General features: G+C 42.9%; 1 protein-coding gene across 1 annotated transcript in view; it reads right to left on the reverse strand.

Annotated features, from left to right (window-relative positions):
- Window positions 1–816: 816 nt before the first annotated feature.
- LOC150081189 (uncharacterized) overlaps window positions 817–25903 on the reverse strand; it is a 41396-nt gene continuing 16309 nt past the window's right edge. The window contains exons 2-5 of the mRNA XM_090379023.1: window positions 10934–10977; window positions 7112–7600; window positions 4239–4445; window positions 817–1158 (exon numbers count right to left, since the gene is read on the reverse strand). Coding sequence (XP_090235149.1) covers window positions 937–1158; window positions 4239–4445; window positions 7112–7600; window positions 10934–10977 — 962 coding nt within the window. The 3' untranslated portion in view covers window positions 817–936. The remainder of the gene's footprint in view (window positions 1159–4238; window positions 4446–7111; window positions 7601–10933; window positions 10978–25903) is intronic.

Raw genomic sequence — 25903 nt, forward strand, 5'->3', positions numbered from 1 at the left:
GGTATTAAATTGACATTAACGTATAAGCATTGTCCAATTATTAATATTAAGTAAGCTAAATAAGAATTCGACACATACACCATGCTCTCAACAACGTAACTGCGTGAATTTTCACTAGACAAGACTAGTGGCTGTGGGCAATAAAAGTAGTCACGTGGTTCAACGGATTTGTAATGAGCGTATGCAGAAGGGCGCATAATGATAATATTCAGATTTTGAATAATCTATTTTTTTACATATATTTAAAATTCCTTGTGATAGACCAAAATTAAAGCCGCGATCGACTTGTTGGCCATCTGCTCTAAGCAATCGACTAAGAATCCCACGTGCAAGGAGATTATCGATTGTGCCGGAATTAACTTTGAGGTACTTTCCTTATTTATGCATTCCTAAGTTACGTTAGAAGTGTTCTTACAAAGTTTTAATGTTCGCAGTGCATTATTATATTAATGATACTACAATGGGTTCCACGCCCATTACAAGTTACTTAGCGGAATTAATTCTGATTTTCTGTCACCACTCTTTTCTCTCTCGGACATTGTGACAGAAGTATTCCTGCTCCAAGCCAGGTGTGTTGAAAACGTTTTTCTAATAATTCTAAAATGAATTCAACGTGTGATACTTTCGACGATACCATTCAGTGTACTGTCTGCGAGGAATGGTTTTGCGATAAATGCGCTCTTATTAAATTTAGCAAGAAGAGACTGCGAGGCAGCCTTAAAAACTGCGACTGTTTGAACCACCCTGGTTTTCAGTATTGTAATTATTTGAAACCGAATCGAGCCAAGCAGAAGGCCCTTGTGAGCATACTGGGGTTAGTACTTTATTCTTTTGGCGGTTACAGCGTCTGCTGTCATCACATTGTCTCCTTGTCAAGGACGAGCAGCCAAGCACTTGCGCGAGATGTGAGGTAAGTTGTTCAAAGAGTATTGAAGGTCAAATGTCCGCATCTTCGAACTCCTCGGAGTTCATCTCCCTCGTCTCTTCCCCCGATGGATCATCCAGCGGCATTGATCGCCTTCGTCTACGGAAATCGAAGTCACATTCGACGTTGTACCACCAGTCGCAGATCCTGCGGCTTTCGCTGAAAATGGTTCCGTTGGGGCAGAGAAAGCTGTGCCGAGGGGTATTACTGTTGCCCGGGCACATGTGCCACACCTGAAACAGACAAGCGCAGGTAAGATGGATGAACGAAATATAACGCATAATATTTAAATATTAATCTGATGAACACAACATTATTTGTATTCTGTTTATAGTAATGCAGAAAATGGCTCAATGAATAATTTTGATGAACAAATTAAAGTATCATTAGAATTTCTGTGATCGGAGTTAATTCTTTCCTGTTTTTTTTAGGAAAACCCCAAACACGAAAGGGGTTTAGAATGCGTATGACTTTAGTACCATCACTCAGAAGAGAGAAGGCCCGACATTTTTCGAAAACACGAGGAAGGTTTCCAGAAAACAGAACTTGAAAGGATTAAATGAAAAAGAGAAAAAAAGTTGGTTCTGTGAGTTTGGAGTTGGACAGTAAATGGATTGACTGCTAGCGGCACGTCAATCCAGCTAATAGAAGATTCGTTTCGTGAAAAAAAAAAAAAAAATTAAAAAAATAATCAAAGAGAAATCTGGGAAGGTTCTTCTTTCTGCTAATAATGCGGTAGTAATTTACTATGTAAATTATTAAAATTCTCAATTAATAGATAATGAAACTAGTTAAGCTTTGGATGCAATTTCGATTTGAACTGAACATACAAAATTGAAAAGAAATCGATCCGAACATGAAATTGCATTATGTATTTCTCTTTAGGAACTGAAAATTAAACAGAGTAGGAAAGATAACGCTACGTTAACTCTTAATGTACTCGCAAGAATCCTATTGGTTTCCAAAATCCCGTTATAGTTGTTAATGGAAACCATATATTGGAGAAGACTGTCTTAGACAAAAGCCGTGTTAAGAAGGCTGCCTTTGTATTCAACTCTTGTTAACATAACGCGGGGCGATAATGTGCTGCTATAACTATAAATTTGGGGCACCTCAAGTTATGTTCGGCCTGGCCGGGGGTACCTCACAAAATTCTAAGGCGTGTTATGCATTTCAGCCGATCTGACCATTCGATGAAAGGTTCTTCTCAGACAACTTGTTGTGAACAGAGTTGTCGTCGACAAATCCCGACAGAATCTTATGCTGCTGCTTCGTGTGATCTGCAACTTTCTGATATTGTATCGCAGATAACCTTGCAGGATTTGTGACCATCGAACCGACTTGGCACTGTGTCCCGAAACTTAAAAGGACACAGCAGTAGATCTTGAGCCAACAGTTTGACCTGAAGTTTTGTTTTTTTTTTTTTGGCCGCTGTAATAACAAATGATTCCCCCTGTAGTTCAGAGTGCATGCACTTATCCGCGGTAACGACGATCCTAGAATAGATTTCCGTCGGTTTGTGACTCATCAGGTGAGCAGTCTCTGTCCCTTTGCAATTTTCTCTGGTGAAGTTTGAGATATCTGTGTATCCACTTCGTCTACATCTTCCAGTTCGCCGTGGACAACACTGCACGGCCGTGACCAGCGCATTCTACTCTAAGAAAGCGAACCACGATGGACTGATTGTCCAGTCACTGCAAACGTCGTCATCTCTCCACTGCTGTTATGCATAGGGCCACCTTCGTTTAACATAACTCCGAATAACCAGTAAAACCTGTCTGCACCCTTGGTGGCAAGTGGTGGCAATATAATTTAAATAATTTGGACGTATTTTTTGACTTCCAAATTGAGAATTAGGTTTCTGTATGCTGCAAAGTAGGCCTTATGTTGCTTGTTTATTTGCTTCAGATGACATCATGCAAGAGTTATGTCCTGTAACAGATTTATACGGGCAAACACGGGAAATAGTTACTATACGGAGCAGTTATTAAAGAGAAAAGACAAAAATACAACTGTATAATTGTACAGATCAATCATTAGAGCGTATGCGGGCCAATCATTAAAAACAAGGGAAAACTATAATCAGAGCACAAAGTAACAATGATATAACAGAAAGATAAAATTACAAAGTTGAAATTTATGGTGGATAAAAGAATTTCGACAGTTGCTTCATAAATGTGGGAGAAATGTGCCGTTTCGTGTTCGATCACTGTGCGAGTCGAGAGACCATTAATTACTACGTTGGCATTACAGAATGAATTGAGACCCAGCCAGGTGCGAGGTACAGCGAACTCCAAGTGAGATAATAACATGGGTGCGCACGAAAGATTATTAACCAGTTTCAAAACAATGTAGTGAGAAGTGTTGGGAATTTCAAAGGGAAAGACTAACCCTTCAAAGTAACGGGGAAACGATCAGTATTAGTAAGGCCAAATGATGCAAAAAAGCAGACTTCTGCATCGGCCAAAAATGATTAATAATAACATAAAGTATAGCAAAACATGGACTGGTACGAATTGTTCACCACTCTTCCCACCTTCAAATCATCGGCAAACTTTGAAAGCTTCCTTTGGATTCCCTAGTCAATATCACTTATGAAAATTAAAGGGGGATCCAACGTTGAGCGCAGAGGAACCCCATTTGTTACACTGGTCTACTGAACTCATGAGCAACTCTGATTCCTTTAGCCAACCTACAATCCATCGTAGGATCTTTCTAGTAACTCCAGCTTCTTCCAGTTTAGATATGATAAATTACATGGAAATAGGGGGGAGGGATAGGAGAAGAAGGTCACTAGCTTCCTCTGAAATCTTTCCAAACATACTATGAACATTTTTGTTCTGGAGCGCATTCTGTTCTAATTACGCAAATGAAGCTGCTGCAGTCAGGAATTGAGAGAACGATTTGGATGGAAATAATGTCCGATTGTCAAATATGAGCGCTCAAGTCGCTAACCAAAATATTGAATAAATTGGAAGGCCGTGGTCATGTTATTTAAGTACTGTAGTTAGGAAAAATTTGGGGAAAGTCCTCCCAGGTACTGCAGTAAAATATTTGGATACAACCAATATCGGTGTTATTTGTTGAAAGGGAGATTTATGTAAGTGAACTGGATCCGTTTATTCTAAAGCTGATAGTTAACTGTAACTATCAGCTTCAAGTTGATGCAAAGTCACGCGGAGACCCTTCTCAGAACCGTTATTAAGCATAAATTGGAGTTATTTCTGGCATCAAGATTAATAATGCGCTTTGCTTTCGTCTCGTTCTACTTACGAACCGCAGTCAGCAAAAGAGGTGAGGGAAAGTCGCTTACTTGGCAGTCTGTCTTCGGATCGGCGAACATCCCTGCTCCGACTCGTGTCAGGCAGTCGAAGTAGGTCTGGGGCACTTCTGAGAAGACGGGGTAGTCTTTACCGGGGACACCTTTCCTGGCGAACGCAGTGTATATGCTCACGGGCTTCCGTTTCCGATATTCGCCCTGGTAGTCTTCGTCATCGATGTCGTCGTGGTAGCGAGTTTTCTGGAAATAGAAAAAAAATAAGTGAACAGAGTCCCGCTGGGCGCAATAACGATGTGCGTTGTGTCCATAAATTGCGTTTGTTTTTTGGTCTGTTTGCCTGTTTTGCTGGACGTTTTCGTCCAGCAAAACAGACAAACCGACCAGAAAAACCAGAGTATTCCGGGAGGGCCAATGATATCAAAACAGAACAGCATAGGTAATGCTAAAATTCAATAACAAGGCAAGCCCTTTATTATAAATAACACAGATAACCATAATAACTGTGTTAACACAAACAACTTTCTTCTAATTTGTGATTGGAATAACATTATCTATAATAAATGTTCAAACTGTGAACAGATGCAAGTAGAGATTTTTCTGCTGCAAAAACATGTGAAGCAAAGTCCTCGGGAAGTTGCTACGAAATTATGCTGATCAGATAAGAGAGGACATTCATATCCAGAAGTAAGAGTTGCAGTATCTTTTACTCTGGATCTGAAGTCTCGATACAGGTCACAATCAAAAAAGAATGTGGCTCCAGCTTTCTTTGGACCCGCAAAAAAACAAAAGTCAGTATTGTGCACACCAAGTACAAAATGTTTGGCATTCAGCGAACCGTCTGGTCAAAATGAAAGTTTTTATATTAGGCGCAAATCAAGGTGGGTCTAATCCTCTTACTAAGTGAATGACGTCCGGTAAAAACCGATTTGTTTCAAGTCAAAGAGTCCTACCTGGTTTGTCATAAGTTAATCAACTCGTTCCAACAACGTACCTTTTTCTCTTTTTGACGTCAGCATGAATGTATATTGATATCGATGTCTAAAATCCTGGTAGGTATTCGTTTCTGAATGCTGCAGCCCAGGCCTCGATAAATAAGAGAAAGATGAAGTGGGATGGCGCAAGCAATCCCACTTCATCTTTCTCTTATTTATCGAGGGCCAAACCTGAAGGGTCACACTCTCTACTGTTCCACAAACTCTCCAAATAGAAAGTGGTATTGTTCTCTGTATACAATTGAGATTGGATTTAAATTTTAGGGTCTGCCCTATGGAACCAAGCACCACCTGCATAGTAATATGGTAACAAGAGGCGTTAACAGTACAGCCAAGTATGGTCTGATGACTGGTTCCGGCAAGGTTCCCGAGACATTACCTGATTGTATCGTACATTAAGTCAACAAGGCTAAATAAACTAACTTTTGAAAACCCAAGTGGTATAACTGTGATGATCTAGAGAGAAAAATTTGCATTATCAGTACTTCCTTGTGTAGAAATGAACAACTATGTGACGCCGGTGAAGGCTCAAATCAGGGAACGGCTGATATAAGATTATGGTTCCCGTAAGGCGAACACTTTTTGAGCGTCTGCTCGAAAGTGCATAGCAGGCGTTCCTTGAGTAGACCGAGGTTCAAGCCCGTGACTACTAAATACGATAAATATTTGTATTGACGATTTATTGTAAACTCTACTGACTTGGTTGTCGTGCCGGAGTATAAACAGGAAATTCATTATTATCTTTACGACTTGGAACGTGGGTTAACTGTGAGAACAAGACTTTCGGGTATCAGCATCTCGGCAAAAGCCATCGTGGTCAAGTGCTCCGTTCAGAAGTCGAAAAACCAGCCAAAAGTCACACGCAGGACAGGCACGTGGTCGACACCGACTCGCGTGTCTGTTTCATCTCGTAACAGAGCAGCAACGTAGCACAATCTCCCAGCTAACCATCCGGTACAACGTACGAACAGCAAGACCAATATCCATGTGGACTATGCGACTGACATTTGCTGGTATAGGGTACGGCAGTCGACGGCCGTAGTACGCACGCTCTGCTAGACAAGAAACTGCGTCTTGCATGTGCACGTCAGCACCAACACGACCGCTGACGTAGAAATCTCTGGCGCGTGGGCTGATGAATCCCGTTTCAAACTCTACCACGCTGATGGACGTATCTTCATTTAGGGAACGCTGGGTGGATGGCGTAGGATTTTAGAGGCCGCATCACACGTAAATCGTTCCGTGAACACGCACTTGTAGACACGATTTGCGTAACGCACGCGGACCGTTAAAATAATTATTTCTGTGTGAAAGGAACGGACAAAAGTGCTCATTTCTTCAACGTTCAGCTCGCTTCCAAATGATGTGTGTGCATTACTTGTGTATAAATGTAGTGTTGGTCATACCATTGGTAATTATGCAGGTTTTAAAGCTTTAAAAAGGCCCCAGAGTGGATCCTCGGGTCCTTATTTTAGCTTTGGAGAAGATGCAAAGACGCTTCATAAAACAGTTGTTAAAACCTGAGAGGGAGATTCATTTTACAAAAGATTAATCTCACCCAAAATTGCCGAACAAAAAACGAATCCGCGTTGCCCAACTGTTGAAATACACTGACGTGCGTATGCCAACGAGACGCGTGGATTTATTTTTATTCCGCGTTAGGTTGAACTGCGGTCAGTTGAATTCGATCCGTAAATTGTTCAATGCAAAATTGCACTTATTGGTCGAATCCTTCGATTTAATGCCACGTTCAACTCGCGCCGTTCTCAGTTAATAATTTCAAATCGGGATTTACATTTTACGCGTCGAATCCGCTGTTTTGATGGTTTATTGCGAGTTTCAAGTTTATTTCTATTTTTTCCATTAAATTGTACGACCAACTGAGAAAGCAGAATGCAAGAAGAGGAGACTGACCTTTCGCCGTCTGGAGCTGGTGGCGAGCAACTGGGTGTTCGTTTTGGTAAGATGAGGTGGGGCGTCGGTCGTGCTGAATCTTTGAATGGACGGCTTTGGCACGAATCCGTCGAGGCTGTAAATGGCGGGACGGGTTGGTCTCGGTTGGAGAAGTTTCAGAAGAACTCTCGGAGTAGCCGTGGTCGGGGTCGGAGCCCTGAACATGCGGTTTACGGGGCGTCTTCGGAAAGGCCAAACGACGTATCGACTGTTTTCCGAAGAAGGGGAGAACACGAGATTTTCTCCTCGTCTGAGTTCGGACGGCCGAGGGGTCGTTCTCGGAATGGGCGGCACGGTGGTTGTGGTGGTCGTGCTGGTGGTGGTGGTGGTTATTAGCTGGGAGCTCAGCAGAAGTGGACGCTGTAATCGAAAATGCCTCTTTCTAAAACTGAGCGACATCTCGCGGAGAGATAGCATGCTGCGATCGGCAGACACGTCACTTCGAACAGCCTGCAAAAAAATGAAACACCCGAAATTAAATATACTACATTTATGAACACTTATAAGAAAACAAAGAGTTAAAGAGAAGCACACGCAGAGGAGAGAATTTGAAGCTATCTTCAACAGTTGTCCTACCACAATCTCCTCCCCCTCGAATCAAAGTTCGGGTTATCTCAGGCGACTCACATAACCCGAACTTTGATTCTGGACATTTGCGAAACAATTTTAAATAATGAAAAATACTGTTTACCTTAAGAATAAGAATACCTGAGTAATAATATTCCTTAAACGCGGTTAGTATTAATAAAAGCTTGTCCAATTATACAGCATGTGCAGTTGCATTTCTGGCCTATTAGTATTCGCCATACAGTGCAAGCGGGCCACGGGCTTTTGCTGCCCCGGCCATAAAAAAGCAGATAAAAAAAAATACAAATTATGCGCTTTTGTCCTCAGGTAAGTTACTATCCAGTTGACCTTTGAATTTCTTCAAACTACCTGCGAAGAAAATTTGTTCCGGTAATCAACAATAGAATAGAATCTTTAATTGCAGCAATGATAGACATACAATTAGTCCCGTCACGGCATGGTGGTGCCAGGGGTTTACAAAACATATTTACAAAAGAGATACACATGAGAAAAAAGATAAATCAGATACAAAGCACAGTTTTACATTTTCAGTTCGACGAGGAGACTCTTCCTGTATTTTTTATTATTGACCACTTCTTGGAGGTCCCCGTCGATGGCTTGCAGTGAGGGCAGCATTTGCTTTGGCAGGAATCTGTCGGTTAGTGCTAGCCGGTTAAGGTTTGCTAGCAGCTGTGCTGAAGACCGGAGATAAGGGGGAGGAATGCGCCAAGAGCAGTGATCCCAGAAGTTCGGCTCTGTAATTTTACCGGTGGCCATCTTGATGGTGAACAGCAGCCTTCTTTCTCCGATGTAGGACCGGAGCCTGCGTAGTTGAAGAGCTTCTGCTAACTGCGTTGATCTGAGAGCTGGGGGAAGGTGGAGTTTGCTGTTGGCCCATTTTAGAAGCCAGAATTCGGCAGAGAATATTCTTTTAATGTTGGATTCGGCGGCCGAGGCCCATATCTCTGAAGCATACAGTATTGTCGGGTAAAGGATTGATACGATGTATCTTTTTACCAGTTGTGGGTCGGTGGTGTGGAGCAGCTGTTGTTTGGCGACCCAGCGTAGTGAATTCAGCCTCGACTGTATGAGGTTTATGTGATCGTTGAAAGATAGTTTGGAGTCGAAAACGACCCCCAGATCTTTGTGTGTTTGAACACTTGGAACTGAGGAGCCGTTAAGCACAGGCTCCAACGTTGTTGGGCTGCCCTTTAGAGAATAAGTTATTTGTGCTGATTTTAGGGGGTTGATTTGGAGGTTGAAGGTATTGAGGTAGTCAGCCATGTCCTGCAGCTTGCTAGTGATTCGCTGAGTGATTTCGGCTGCCGAGTTGGATGGCGATATTCTAGTAAGGAGCTTGACGTCAGCATATGTGATCCAATTGCACTTATTGGTCACAAATGGCACCATGATTGCTGAGAAGAGAATGCCAGACAGGACGCCCCCTTGAGGTACACCGGCAGTTATGTGACGCGTGAAGGTCTTTGTTCCGATCTTTAGAACAACGGTCCTCTTCGATAGGAGAGATTCTAGGAACCAGAGAACATCGCCGCGAAAATTGAAGTAGTTTTCTAAGAGACGTAGGAGATTAGGTATATAGATGGCATCAAATGCGAAATGGATGTCAAGATATATAACTAACAATTCCTGTCTTTGTTCGAAGGCATCTAAGATGTGCAGAGTGGTTGTTGCAAGGTTAGTTATAGTTGACCTTCCTGATATCCCATAGTGTATTTGCTGAGGACTGTCACGGAGAATTTGATGGGTGACAGACGGTAGCAGTGCTTTCTCCAGAATTTTTAGCAATACAGAGGCGCAAGCGATGGGCCTATGTTGGCTTGGGAGCGTCGATTGTTGGTGCTTAGGAAGGGGCCAGACGGAGTACCTGTTCCACTGGGGTAGAAAGAAATGAACTTCGAGGCATCTGTTGTATAGGTTGAGGAGTGAGTCGATGATGAAGACACTTAAACATTTTATTATGAACTGGGGGATGCCATCGTCACCGATGGTTGTTGTGAGAGGGAGAGTATTAATGGCCTGCATCAGTTGTTGCTTGGAAATTCGGATCGTAGCGAGACTATCAGTGAGATGAGAGCGGTTGAGGAGTGGCCGATTAGGTAGAGCTTGAGGTTTTAGCCAACTACTTGGCTAAAAGAAAAGTTCGTACAATCTAGCTAAACTCGTTCCCCTGTAATTTGAATTTATGGCCCCTACTTCTGGAACTTTATAATGGCGAAAATTCCACCCTCATTCATTTTACTAATCCCTCTCAGAGCGTTATAAACCTCAATCTGGTCACCTCTGAGGTGCCTGTTTGGCAAGTTCTGGAGTAAACACAATTGGAGTCTTCGCACGGACGCCCTGTTTGCCGATCTCCCCATGCCAATTGCCCTTTTTCAGACGAGTCGTACCTGGACACCCTCTTCTAAATGCGATCTTATAATTGCCTTGTACAGTGGGGCTTGACCTCTCTTAAGGATTATTCACTTCTCTCAATCGAGGCATTACTTTTCTTACGCCTTGGTCGATTAGGCTACACTCGCTGAATTCAGTAGGCGTTAGTTAATCGGCATGTTGGGGGAACTTGATTTATCCCTCCGAGTTTTGTTTTTAATTAAAGAAATTGCCGCAGCACGCACGCAGTGTTCCAGGCAACACACTTTTTAGATGAAATAAGAATCTGCTGTGAGCAGATGTACTTGGACGGGTGTCAGGTCCTTCAGGAAATTCATCTACGAATGCAATTTGCCAGCTACCGGAAATGCAACTCGTTCAAAATGAATGTTATAAATTGGAAACGTGGAATGGCACGAGTATTTAAAAAGTATTTGCAGCGTCCTAGTTTTGTTTTGTAATATTTGAAAAACTGATTTCAGAGGTAGCAATGTGGCTCATATTACACCGTACGTTAAGTTGGTAAAGAGGCTGATTTATTTATTTTTTATTATGTCACGTGTGTGTACTTCATTTGTTTTTACTTGTTTGGATGGTCTCGTCGGTGGAAGCAATATTTATTTCATCTTCGCTCATTCAGTAATGCCGGGCTTACCCTCACTAGCTGCATTGCATAAAATATCGTACGTGTATTTTGAAAATACACCAAGTACAAATATTGCGATTGAATAACGTGAGATCTCGCGAGTGTCGTAGTATTTTAATTCTGCGAATTCTTTATTGGTCGCGGTAATTGTAAAAATAAAGTGCAAAACAACTCACCGCTGTGCTGTTGATTCTTATTGCCGATGACGTACCCGCCATACCTGAAAGTAAAAAATAAAGAAGTTCACAAACCGGTACAGATGGTGTCACGTGACAAAATATTACGCGTTGTTATTCGATGAGTTTGCAATACAGAACAGATATTAGCGAAAACTAACGATAACAAAGGGCACCTCGTTTGGGAAACAAAGTTGTAAATACCTGATTTTTTTGGATCCATTCCATCTATTGGATTCGTTACACTGCAAAAAATACAAAATACAGTATTTTGGTGGAAATATGGCGGACTTTCTATTTTTTTACGTAGATTTCTCACAGTCTTTTGTTGTAGCACTCTCGATGCGCTACGTATTCCTCTCCACGTGCTTGGAGTTCGTATCAGTTGGACTGCCGATTGAGAAGGTCTGCTGCAGTGGTGAGTTTCCGTAGACTCTTCCATCCCCACCTGCTCCCTGACATCAGACGGATCTATAAAGCAAATTCCCAGACTGCTGGAGTTAAAAGTTTTGAGTTAACATCGAATTCGGGCTCGTTTTATACATTTTTGGTGTCCGTTGCAGTTGAACATGCTTTTGAAATGTGGTCACTGCGTTAATTCACCAGTAGCGTATTTCATGGCGCGGTTACGCAAATAAATCTTATAATGCCCCTCAATAAAAGTGCGTGAACTTTATTTTGGCTGAAAATTAGATGACCGCGACAAGAAGTGGCCTTCTCACATTTGTTTTCGCGTCTCGGTCTTAAAAGACTTAAATCCTTCTTGAAATTTTTGTAACATTTTGTGGACAACAACTATAAATTTTGAGTCAGAATTTATTACAAACGTACCAAATTCTCAGTTGCAATTTTGTCTCTAAAAATACGCTTCTTTTTTTTTTTCCTTCAGATAACGTTGAGGATAAAGTTAAGTTACACGTACGGTGCAGGATTTGTGCAGACTCTTTAAGCTCCTCGAAAGCATTTTAACGAAAGACTGCAAATAAGAAACCTTTCTTTAAGGACTGCGAAATGCACAGAACAATAGAAGAGAGAGAGAGAGAGAGAACTGAAATAAAAAGAGAAATATTCGAGGGGGCAGGTTGGCCGTAGTTCTTGTCCCTGAGGAATCTGCACAGATGGACGCTGTCTTCTACTACTGTCTGGGCCGTGGAGGAGAGTAAAGATTGAATTCAATGAACGAGGTTCGCGATTTTGTCTAAAGATGGAGCCACTATACTACGTTGCTTAAGCTGTGAGAAGACAGAAGAAAAGAAATTTCATTATTATTATTATTATTATTATTATTAGCCATAAGGTGCAAGGAAGCCTGAGACTTATGCTGCACCAGCCAATAAAAAAAAAAAAAAAAAATCATGACTTACCCTGAGAGAGAGTCAGAAGTACAAGAGTTCCTGAACTAAATTTTCGGCCCCGCAGCTGACAGCGGGCCGTTTAGTGTATGAGAAGCTGACGTTCTTCGCAGGGCTGCTGATTGTCTTTAATTGGACTTCTGTGGATTCCAATTTTCAGCAAATCCGCACGAAGGAAGATTGGGCGAAGAGCAAAACGAGAACAGACAAATGAGGAGAAAAAAGGTTTCACTTTTTTTTTTTGCTTGTATTAATCGGTAACTAAAAATCAATTCTTTATGTTTTCTCTTCGTTATTATTTTCTTCGTTACTACTTCTGAAAAAGAGGAAAAAAGGAGAAGAGTGGCAATCAAGAGCATTTTCTTTTACCTAATGGTAACCTCATTTCTGTTCAATTAAATATGTCCTTTCGATACCAGCGAAGAGCGTACTGCTGCTAATAATACGAACCTGCATAATGAGCGAGGGCCGGACAGTTACCAGACTAAGAGGTACTCGGACAGTTACTCGCACGTCGGTTGCGCTTCGGGCGTGCAGCACCGGTACATCCTGAGATTCGTCCTTGGGACCGACGTTGCGTATAACGTTCATTAATGATGTTTCGGCCAGTTGGACGAACCACGCGCTAATCATTTGGTCTCTGCCGATGAATCCGTGCCTACCTTGAATAGAACGAGAAAACAAGGTGCGCGCGTTTGCACCTATAATTTTGTGAGCTGTGAACTGCCACAGACACCGACAAAATCAGTTCACGCGGCACATCCAACACGAGACTGTGTTTCCCCCTCAAATCCTCTATTCTTCTATGCCCCTCTCTCTCTCTCTCCCTTTTTTTTTTTAATCTATTACTTTTTTACTTATTTTTATTAATTTATTTTTATTTTATATATATATATATATATATATATTTTTTTTTTTTTTTTTTGGTCTCCGTCAGGAAGCTCAGGCAACCCTGGCGGAGGCCAGCCAGAGTATAATGGGCAGCCTGGCTCACCTCCCAGTGGTGGTGGCGGACAACGTGGGGTTCCCTTAGGGGCCTTGCGGCTAAGCAGCCACAGACAGAACAACAGACCACAGCACAACTCTGTCACAAACCAGACACCACACTTTTTCTGGCTTTTACAGAGATTCTGTAAATTCTTCACAGAGTACTATGGTGCAGATGTGGGAAACCACCGGTGGCGCCTTCCACAAAACACTATGCCACTATGTGTCACTCCATTTGGAGAGGCGCCTCCGTAGCCAGGTGGGCAGGAACAGCAGTGCGTAGCACATGCTTCTTGATTAGACCGGGGTTCGTCACCACCAAATACGGAGGATGCGGAAAGGTCAGGGAATGACCACTGCATATCCCCGGAGCAATATGGCCTTAATTGCTAGTGCTTCTAAAGACTAAATAACAAACAACAACAACCAGTTAGAGGCGACCACCCTGTCTACGAACTGCAATCGGAAATCCCCAGAACATCTTTGCAATGAGTAAGTGTGACAACAAAACAAATAAAAATTACGTAAATTGGAGAGGGGGACTTGTGACACTAATTACAGTGCATTCTACAGGACATCTACAGCTGGTTACAGTTTGGGGGAGGGCTCATTGGGGATGATACGAAGTGTACATAAAGGTGCCGGTTCGAATCTGTTCAATTTGTTGAAGTCTTTTCAAACAAATAAATCAATAAATAATCAGTCTCTGGCAAGGCTGGGGTTCTTCCTGCCTGTGTTGGATGTTCAGCGTGTTGGGCTTTGGACAATCATAGAACAAAGAGAGAGAGAGAGAGAGAGAGAGAGAGAGGGGTGGATGCCATAATTAGCGGCGACAGGTACAGAGTGCGTCAGTTCGCTAAACGGCTACTGAAAAGCTGCCGGCTTAATTGAGAATTCGAAACGTGGTCAAATAAATCTCTTGAAAAGGTTAGGCGACCTACTTTAGTGCTACCTGCGGCCATTTATTGTGTCTCGTTGCTTTAATGCCTCAAAATTCCGTGCACGGTTTCTGATCGAGAAAATCAGCAGAGGCCAAAGGGCAATTTTTCACAAGCAAGGTTGCGCTCGCGACGGGTTCGATATTGCGGGCCTTGAAGATCTGCTCGAAGAAGCGAAACCCTTCGGGTATAAGGAAGAATCCGGATTTGTATTAAATCCAGTCCTCAGTTGTCGCAATTACAGCAGTGACCCCTTCATGTTGCATTTCACCTGTTCTGCCAGTCTACCCTTGGCGAGGTCACTTCCCGCTGTTCTCGTTTCAGACACGATTCAGCGGGGTGGGGGACATTTTTGGATTGGAAGAGGCCGCACTGAAGAAGTTCTTCTCTTTTTACAGTGGATTCTAACTTACTTAAAATTAACCAATTTGATTGAAATTAACTACTTTAATTAGTTTAAAATTTAATTTAGATTAAAATTTCTAACTAGTTTAAACTTAATTACAGCGCAACACCGAGGCAACTCGTTGCGAAGTACCTCCACAATATGAGATCGATCTCAATAATAATAGTAATGCGCAATAAAATCTTTATTTCTAATTTCAAAAAAAAAAAAAAAAAAAAGGGAAGAATCGTAAAATAATTAAAAAAAAAAAAAAGACGAATCACAAAATAAAAATAAATTTTCTCTTTTTATTCCGGGACGAACACGCAAAAGTCAGAGCAAGTGAGACGACAGAAAGGATACAAGAGCAGCGCCATATTTAGCACTAACGTAGACTCGAGCCAAGGCCAAACCCAAATGTGTGCGCTATTCGAGCACTGGTGCGTGATTAGCGAGCTCCTTTTCGTAAACACTGAAGAACAAGAGGGGGGAAGGGGAAGAAGAACCCTAGAGAAAGCTGCGAGGGAAATAAACTCCTTACAAAATTGTGTGATGCAGATATATTGTCTCTGATGCAGAATCCAATCGCCCCTCAATTATCAATCAATGGCACACCCCCGTAATTAAAAGTATAACGGATTATGGGATGGACTTCGAAGTGGATTTTTAATGAGAGAGGGGGGACGAGTGTATGATAAAGGAAATTGAGATATCGATTAAAACTGCGAGGTTGGGAGCAATGGTCTTCAAAGTGCCTGGTGGGGGTTCTGCGAACTTCAGCTTTTATTATTATTATTGAAATTTAATAATGCGCAAGCGTTACTGCTTTCAAAGATATTAGGGTTCCGTGGAATATTTACACTCGTAAAAGGGGTCCTCGGATGAACAAAAGGGGTTGGCGGAAAAGTGTAGTGTAAGCAGCTGAGAGTAGTTTGTGAATTCCGTTTACAAAATCGGCTGTTGGTTTACGCGAACACGCTACTCCATTTTCTTTTCTGATGCTCGATTGCTACGACATTTTTTTGTTTTATTTTAGTAGACGGCCCCTCAATGTGTGACAGCCCGCCACATTAACAGCACGGCGAATTGTCAAGTTTGCACAATCATTCCTTGTTTCTTTCTTCATTCGGATTACTTTTCGATCAGTGTACAGAAAAGACGTCCGCGTTGATCTACTTACGCACTTCACAATCTCCCCCACGATCCAGGATAGACATTAGAAACCCGCCCGCAGAACATACCTGAACTTAGAATTCGCATTCGATTCTTCGCTCGCACTAGTATTTTGCATTTCAAAGGAGTCGCGCAAGAGGGGAAGCCGAACTTCGAAGGAGGAGGACGTCATTCCTGACAACACAATTCACAGAAACAGATTTTCACTCTTAACTTGGCTGGTTGGTTTTGATTTTATTGGAGCATTAGCAACTAAGGCTATAATGCGCCAAGACCATCTTAACTTGGCATTCGTGATCGGGGGATGTGTGTGAGCGAAGAATCGAATGCGAATTCTAAGTTCAGGTATGTTCTGCGGGTGGGTTTGTAATGTCTATCCTGGATAGTGGGAGAGATTGTGAAGTGCGTAAGTAAATGAACAAGTGAAAACCATTTTCCGAAGGTAAGGAATACGTACTTCGTTAAACCTGTTCCCAAAAATAACAATCCTAAATACGCCAAAGACTACAGGCCTATTGCAATTGGATGCTCGTTTCAAAAAATATTTGAGAAATCCATTTTAAATACCATCAACCATCACTGCTTCGGCCATAGACCGGAGTACCTTCATTCAGTGATCCCACAAAGATCTACTACCACCAATCTCGTGGAGACTCTATCTCGAATCCAACACGCCCTTAACTTCAGACAGCAATTAGACATTGTCTTCTTAGACGTTGCATCCGCTTTCGACAGTATATCCATCTCGGCTATTACTATCATATGCCTGACGTAGCCCAGTGGTCAGGAGCGAGAGTGCATAGCACGCGTTCCTTGGCTGTTTATTGAACCCGTGACTATTTAGTAGTCACGGGTTCAAGCCCGTGACTACTAAATACGATAAATATTTGTATTGACGATTTATTGTAAACTCTACTGACTTGGTTGTCGTGCCGGAGTATAAACAGAAAAATTTATTTATCTTAGAGGAATATTTCCATATAACTGGGCACGTATTAGCAATAATAACGAGTTCTTTGAGGGACAGATATATCACTGCTATAAATGGAATTTACAAAGAGAAGTCAACAGGGGAGTCCCACAAGGTGGTGTCCTCTCTGCTACTCTCTTTGCAACAACACTGCATCTCTTCCTGACCCAAAATCAAAAACAATTTGTCGTATATGCAGACGACTTGAAATTTTTAGAACGCAATCCTTAGAACGCAACAACGAAGCAAACTCCAAAATCGCCGAGTTGCAAGAATACCTTAATTGCATGGGGCTCCGACTAAATGAACACAAGACAGCACAAATAGTTTCACCCACAAGGTATTAAAGACACACATATCAATACGCGTCAATGGCAGCGTGGTCAAAAAAGTCAGGACACATTGATCTTGGTCTGAAATGGGACGAAAACCTAAACTTCACACCCCATTTCGGATATGTAAAGAAGAAAACTTACGCAGCGCTTTGGACCTCCAGACAAGAACTAGTAGGTATCAGGAACCCTGACCTTGTTAAACAATATATTTTAAGATGCGTCATCCCCATCCCTCTCTACACATCTCAGATTTGGTCTTCTGCCCCAGATGCTACCATCGAGGCTTTCGTGAATTTAGAGTACTGGATGCTGAGATGGTTAAACAGGATCACTACGCAGGCATTTACAATCTGAAGAGCCATTTTATATGCCAACTTCGATGTCACGCCTTGGTCTCACGTAATTGTCACCAAGAACATCCTCACGCTTGCAAAACTGCTGACTGGGAGTCTGGACTCGCTAAAAACTGACTACCTGCTGACTCGGCCCCGCATGACGCAAAGGTGGGCGAATAGGACACCATCCCCTCCACTCAGTAGCGCGCTCACACAGCTGGAGAGCCTTCGGCGATTTTTTCCTTTGAACACCATTAAGATGTACAACGATCTTCAAGCAGACCCAGAAAAGCTTTGCACAGAGAAGAGGTCCAGGACTGAAATGTTTCACAACTGCCGCTTGTTAACCCCTGGCTTAGTGCCGTGAAGGGTATGTAAAGGTAGGGTATCTGCGTGTACCTAGGAACCTTACAATAAAGATCATATTATTATTACTCCACCTATAAATATTGAGTGATGCTCACAGATGAAAACAAAAGAGAATGCAGGAAATGAAGAATGAACTGGTCGGGACTGTTTTTGCTCCTCACTGGTGCTCCTGTTATGTTTGTATTGGACGTCTTGTCTTTCTGTTATCTCGCTGTAAATAGTGGTGTAGATGTGAACATTCTCTAATTCCTTGTGAAATTGCAATTTATGCTTGTGCTCTCCCTCTTTCTATCTGCCTGTTATGTAAAAATAAGGCAATGATCTGTATAATATGATTAATTAGACAATGTATATTTTCTATAATTTATATGATTTGTATAAATTATAAATGGATAATTATGTATAGAACTTATATTTGTATATCTGAATGTGCACCCGCTGGTTAATAACCATAAGCGGGTGTCTCTTACTACAAAATAAAGATAATTTGGTGCACAGTACGAACTGCGAACGGACAAACAGCTGGTCCCTGATGCTCGGCGATTTCGGCTTCACTTTCGATACGAGAAAGATCTCGAGGTAATGAAAGAATTGTACTCCGTTCCCGTGGCAGCACACGTTACGACAAGAACCAAACGGCAGTGCAACTCCCTCCCGCCCCTTTATAAAGATTGCCACGAAAACCATAAAATATGAAGGGCTACCAGGACAGTGCCCAGTCGCTGCTTCGCTCGGATAATAGTGAACGAAACCCCTTCGGGGAACTCACTCGTGACCTTCAGTCTCCGCACCGAAACGGCAACCTGTTGTACACGTTCTAGCCGTGAACTCCGCGTTCGTGTTTTAAGTCGCGGACATCGTCATTCCCCGCATTTCCACTCGGGGATCCGTTTCTACAAGCGGCTCGTGTTGAGATAAGCGCCAACCCCTTCCCCTTCTCTTTCTTGTGGCCGCTCCACAGCTTCGGCATGGCCGCACTGCCTCGAAACGTTCTTTCCTCGTGGAACTTAGTTGAACGCTCGCATTGTGACCTTCGGTGAACCCAGCGGTTGAACGCAACAAAACTGCTTTGTTTACATTCGACCGAGAATTCCCCGAAGGACTTTCGTTATAAGGGGTCGTATTGCGGGGTCACGGCCGCCTATTCTCGCCGACACCAAAATGTCAACCGCTCGCGTCGCAAATTATCGAAAGAGCTACGGTCTTCATACGCGCGTGCGCAGTATTTTCGCTTTGTTTAGCGAAAACCCTTTTATCGCCGTTTCTCACGCACGCTGACTACCCATTAGCGCCAGTTCCGGGTTTGATCGTAGTCAGGGCCGTCGATTATCTCCGATCTCGATTTGATCGCCACGTTGCACGTGCCAGACAAGCACGCACGCAACTTCGGACCGAAGGAACCACGCGAAGCGGACCCAGTTCTGCTCGATGTGCACACGGCTCCTTTCCCCGGGGCGCGCTACGAATGATTTCCAGTTAATGCGATCACGGAAGTGAAGTCACTTTCCGCGGCAGTTCTCGCCTTCCCCCCACTCGTTCCCCTCCAAACAGTCGTTGCCGTTTTCTTGCCGGCAGAATAAAATAGAAGTGAATTTTCGGGCGCACGTTTTCCCCGAAGCCAACAAAAGCGCGAACTGCGTGGAGGGGGCAGGACGTCACAAATCACGGAGTCGCGACTTTCGGTGAACCCAAGAAGCAGTCCGCGTATCTCCGATTACATTTTTTGTTCGTATCTTCGATCGTCATTAATTTCCATTTCTTAAGATGACCCAACGAAGAGTGCATGTTTCAGTACGCTGTCAGCGTTCCTTCGCTTATGTTTTCGTTTTTGTGTGGAGGGGGGGGGGGAGTCTCAAGAATTCAGACCGAACAAATTTGCAAAATGCGCTCTTCAGTTCGGTCCTGGGATTGGTGATGTGTGCATTGGTGGGTAGAACTGCGATTTCTAAACCGAATCTGGATGTTTTCCAACGAATCCGTTACAGGCGGATTCACGTGCTTACACAACGTACACGTTGTCGTTTCGCTTTGCGTCTTAACGAACTGTGTTCGAAAAGAATGAGGAATGCGCCGAAGAATGTCTCCTTTAAGTGCAGTTGCTCCTTCCAATGTTCGCGCGCTCTTCTAATCGGGGATCCTTTGCCAGCAAACAAAAATAGAACGAACGCCATCCTACTTCCATCCGCATTAAACGCTGACTTGGGCGCCGTTGCACCCATGAGCACCCACAACGGAGATACACATCGTGTCGAAACCTTAAATTGATTTCGACACGAGGTGCCACCCGCAGTTCCGAGCACTATTGACCTTTTCAATCACATCACCGAGTGGCGGAAAGGGGTCGCGGAATGTGCTACTATCGAAATGGAGGTCATACAGCGGTACCACAACCGTAACAAGGTAAAGAACGGCGCGTTTAAAGGAATTCTGTAAGGGGCGGAATATTATTACTTGTCTATTGCTCTACTCGAGCGGTAGCAGCGGTGCTTGGACAGCAGTAAACTAGGGGTGGGGGGTCATATTTACATTCAAAGGTTAAGGTAGGGACATCTGCACGGAGCAACATTATTATTATTATTATTATTATTATTATTATTAACAGCTACAAAACAGCAAACAACGTGCCTGAGGGTGCAGCTACAAAGAATTCTGTAGCTGCACCCTCAGAGAACATGTGTGATTAACCTGAAAGGTACACAATTTACCAATTATTATTATTTTAATTTTTTATTATTATTTTTTTTTTTTATGAAAACACCAAACACGAGAGGTATTAGAACCTATAGTACTTAGTACCGTGCTTGGGTTGGAGGTTGAGAAGACGAAAGAAGATATTTATTGACATTGGACTTGAACTTCTGTAGCCTGTAATTTTCAGGAAATACGTATGAAGGAAGGTTGTTCCAGAAAACGGCAGTTGAATGAATAAACGAGGAAGATTAATACTGGCGATTGTTGGTCAGACCGAAGGTTTCTAGGTAGTTTAAGAGTTAGCGGTTAATTGATTTCTCCATTACTTCAAAAAGAGCTGAAGTAATTGCAATGGGACGATAATTGGATGGAAGGAATTTGTCACCCTTTTTAAGAACTGGCTGGATACGAGCAAAATTTCCAAGCAAAAGGAAAAACACCTTTGGAATAAGAAAGTGAAAAAAGGCGGCAAAGAACAGAAGTAAGTTCAGGAGCACAGGTTTTGAGAACAAGTGGAGAAATACCATCAGGACCTGGAGCTTTCTTAGCATCAAGATTCATCAAAATCCTTCTGACATCCTTTTGACAAAAGACCACAACAGGCATTGAATGGAGCGTGTTGGGAATGGTGGGAGGTGTTTTACCAAGATCATTAATACATGAGCTAGAAGAAAAATGGGATGCTAGCAGGTCAGCTTTATCCTTGGCTGAAGTGGCAACAGAACCATCTGGTTTGGACAGAGGTGAGAGCAGAGATGGCAAAAGTTGCGGCCAATAGCTTTGGCAAGAGACCAGAATGCTCGCCTACCATTAGGGCAAGAAGCAAGTTTTCTACTCTTAGCCTGTTTAAACTCTAGTTTGGACTGATTAATAACTGCTTTACAATTGTTGCGAGCTTTGGTGTAGGCAGAAAATGAAACTGAAGAATTAGAAACAAGCCAATTACGATATGCAACATTCTTCTCTTGAACAGGCTTAGCACATTTGTTGGAAAACCAAGGTTTAGATAAAGGACGAAATTTTAAAGTGGAGTGTGGGATAAAGGATTTCATTCCTGCAAGAATAATTTCGCTGACACGATCTGAGCAAACGTTGACATCAGAAGTTTTGAAAGAATAATCCGACCAAGGAAAAGAAGAAAAGAAGTCTCGCAGGTCATCCCATTTTGCATTCTTGTAATGCGAAACAACACGAGGTTGGGAATAGCTATGAGATAAAGGTTCCATTGGAGAAGAGACAATCACCAAGTTGTGATCTGAAGTGCCTAAAGGACCTCTCATTTCGACCGTGTACTTAGAAGGGTTGTTTGTGAGAAAAAGATCAAGCGTATTGGCTGTATGATTAGGATTGTCCGGTATTCTTGTTGGTAAATGAACAATCTGTGCAAGGTCATTTGTAATTGCAAAATCCTCAGCATCTCGACCTGCTGGGTCGGTGTGACTAGAAAACGGAAGCCAGCTGGAGTTGTGAACATTAATATCACCAAGGAAAATTACCTCACTGTTAGGAAAGTTGGACTGGAGAAAGTCTAGTTGCAAAGAGAGGAAGTCAAAGAGCTTCAAGTGATTAGTGGAGTTGGGAGAACGGTAGAGACAACAGATGAATTTGACACAATGAGGTAGAGAGATTTTAAGCCAGAGAAGATCAAAGAGAGGAGATTCCAAATTGCAAAGTCTGTGACAGGGAATATCAGAACGGACATATGCACAAGTACCACCTTTGAGGCGAAAGGAATCATACAGCGAATTATTTCGGCATCTGAGATGAGCAGTAGTTGAATCAACTGATAACTGAGATTCTGTCAGAAAAAGAACATGAGGTTTGGCAGACTGCAAGTGGAAATGGACATCGTTGAGATTAGAATTGAGACCACGTATATTTGTAAAATGAATTAGGAAGTCCTTGGGAGGTTTAGATCTTTTCTCAGATAAGCTTGTTCTATTAGTTTGACAATTCATGGTGTATTCAATAGTAAGAAAAAGTGGGTGGGACATGCTGTATGAAGTAATGAAATTTTTGGATATGCCATACACATGGTAAGAATATCCTTGACATCACGTGGCCTCCGCAATTTCCTCCCGCATACACACTACTCGGACTCCCTCCAGTCACTATCTGGCAGAGTAGAGGTAGCAAGATTATACACTAGCTCAGTTGTTTTCTATGTTTTTTTAATAACGGCACCCCTAAGTAATTTATTTTATTTTGCGGCACCCCTACTCAATTTTCCGCCTGTTAGATCCGATTCTTTCCCTGTGTGTGTGTGTATATATATATATACACACTCGTATATATCTAATATTAAAAAAATATGTGTTATGTGATAGTTATTACAATAATATAGTTATAAAAATTACATTTCCTAATGCAAATTATATATATACAGTATATAACAATTTTATTCTTTATATAGAGGTACTAAGTAAACAAATAAATTAAAAATATAAAACCCAAATTACGTGGCATCCCTGGAATGTTGTTTGTGCAACCTAAGGTGCCGCGGCATCCCGGTTGAAAACCACTGCATTAGCTGATCCGGAAGCCTCTAAAAAAGAGTTACCAAGAAGTTTGGTCCGGTCTAATAACTATCAGCCAGTTTACGAACACCGTTTTAGAGCTGTACCCTCGAAATGTAAGGAATATTGTATCTCGCACAAAATGTTCATCATAACCTCGAAAGTCATCAATCATACTGCATGATGGAAGAGGTGGGGAAGGGTTGACCGGAACTTAGCTATAGAGACTAAACATGGGTTCCACCACTTCAAGCCTCCAATAAGCAAAGTGGTGGTATTGCACCAGTTGATGAGAGTCATCTACCACCTAGTACTGCCTGGTAACACAGAGGGGCGGTTTTCCTCCATGTGGTGTGGGCGCCACACCTCGACCCCTGCTTACGTTGGTTCACACCTGGGTGGTCACCCACCATGTACTTGGGCATGGAGGTTATACCCAGGATTACTAACAGTCCCACAATCGTGAAGGTGCAAGCAGAGGATTTGGCTATCACAGACCATCTGGACTTCACCGAAATTGGGTTCACTTGTCTTGCGTGTCACCCGAATATCAGTTCTATCAGCGTTTTAGACTCCCAGGTAGCAAGCACAGCTTGTCTGGCATATCTGAGAGAATGTCTGTGACAACCTCAAGGACCAATTATTTACTTAAATTGTGCAATACCGAAGTACCCCAAATTAAAAAATGTGTTATTTTATTTAAAAGTGCCGAACAATAACATTTAAATATACCGTATGTACAAAAAAAAAAGGAAAAAGAAACAATTAAAAGTAGTGGGAAAGCGTTTTTCCGAATATCCGCTAGTCGGCCAATTTTTATTTTTGAACGGCTCCTTCCTCCAAGTCCGAGGGCGAACTGTTTCACATTTCGGCCCCAGTACTTTGAATTTGCGTTGTTAAGGCGTCGCAACTAACAGCCGCATGTGGTCGTCTTTAATTGTGGCCCCAAATGAAGAACTCGTTGGTTCTATCTGACGAAGGATAACATCAGTGTGACGTCACACCAGAAGTGAAGTTGCAGCACGAATCATTCGCGCAAAATCGATTCCGATGTATTTCTCTTTGTTTCCAGGAGCGTCTTACGTAAGACGTGGAGGGGACTCTTCTTGGCGTTGTTTTTTCTTACCCCCCCCCCCCCTTCCCGAATTAAACCTTGGCACCGATTGCCGGCAACCTTGGAAACAAAAGCGACGGATTTTGTCTCGGATTTTACCTGCGGGTTGACGCGAATTCGATCATTCAGGGGTCGCTGGGAAATTCCGAAGGCGGCAGCATCTCGAAGAGCAGAAAATAAGTTTAAACGAAAGCGGTGGAAAAGACGAAAGCGAAAATGCAACAAATTCGCCAAGCGGGTTGGTGGTGCTAATCGGACGAATGGTGCGAGGGAAAGACCCTATTGTGTGTCAGCCAAATTCTCGTGTACTTTGTTAGGCTCTGCCTGAGCCGCTTCGCGAGAAATTTCATCTCGCAGCTTGAATTAGAGAAGAAAGGCCGAACACTTTCTTATGATTAAGAAAGCGTTAATCTATAAGTAAATTTCTTATCGGATTAAGATTAAAACGGTGCCTTTTTATTTTAAACAACAGATTAAAGCTAAAAGGCACTGTTTTTATCTTAATCTTATTTATTCTAGCGAGCGGAGAAGTGACCTTCTTGACATCCCGCCTCCTCTCGCTTTCTAAGGACACGAACAAAATTCAGAAGGTGAACCCTTCTCGCAATCAGAACTGAAGAGCTCCTTTCAGAATAAAAGGCACGGCTGCAAGAAGCAGCCACTCGGCAGGGTGGCAGAAGTGGGCCTAAGTTTGTCGGGGGCCTAATGATCGTACTGTGAAATTATCCCGAGTAGTGGGAAAAACAAATTTCTTAAGACGGAAAGAAGAGAATTGGCCAGCACGGATTCACCATCAGTCAGGTGCACTTCAAAGCTAAATGATGGCAGAATGTAAAGTGTTCGCGATGATTTCACCCTTTCGTATTTCGCGGCGAGGGTATCGCCCAAAGAGGCACATCGTGCGAAGAAGAAAACTGGTCTTCGGGAAAATCAGTTCGATGCAAATCCGGATCGCTTTGATATTGTTGGTCGAGGCGCTCTCTGACTATCCTCCAGGTGTTCAAGATTGCAACTTTCTGCAGTTCTTTGTAGGTGTTCTCTGGGAGGCCTTTTCCTCCTAGGCTCTTGTGAGGCTCGTTGTTGCATGTGCCACACCTCTTTATTTTCCTGTCTTAGGTTCGCGTACTTCTTGATTTTTTCCCCATCGGTTTTCTGCGGGTTGCCAGTGTTGAGCACTGCAATGTCAATCAGATAGTTAGCCTTTTCCTTCTTGTCCACAAGGGTTATGGCTGGTCTGTTGTGCGGGATGGTCTTATCCGTTATTATGGCGCGGTCCCAGTACAGCTTCTGGGTTGGGGTCTCTAGTACTGCCTGGGGTTCGTATTTGTAGTACGGTACACTTTCTTCTGTCAACTGGTATTTCCTCGCTAGCTTCTGATGTATTATCCTGGCTACCTGGTCGTGTCTATGAGTGTACTCAGTCGAGGTGATCATCCTGCATCCCGCGGTGATGTGCCGGATCGTTTCTGAGGCCAGGTGGCTTAGTTAGTTAGTTATTTGGTTTTTAGGAGCATTAGCAACTGAGGCCATATTGCTCCGGGATATGCGGTGATCATTCCCTGACCTTTCCGCATCCTCCGTATTTGGTGGTGACGGGCTCGAACCCCGGTCTAATCAAGAAGCATGTGCTACGCGCTGCTGCTCCGTCCCACCTGGCTACTGAGGCGCCTAGGCCAGGGGGCATCGTCGACATGTGTCATCTGTCACTTTGGGATCCTTGGCAATGTTTTTGTAGTTTTTGATCTTCGATGGCGAGCACGAATCCTTTGGTCTCAGGAAGAGCCACCCACTCGTGAGCCATGCGT

This window comes from Mastigoproctus giganteus, chromosome 8, assembly GCF_048544385.1.
Source record: "Mastigoproctus giganteus isolate SK-2022 chromosome 8, ASM4854438v1, whole genome shotgun sequence".
NCBI classification, from domain to species: Eukaryota; Metazoa; Arthropoda; class Arachnida; order Uropygi; family Thelyphonidae; genus Mastigoproctus; species Mastigoproctus giganteus.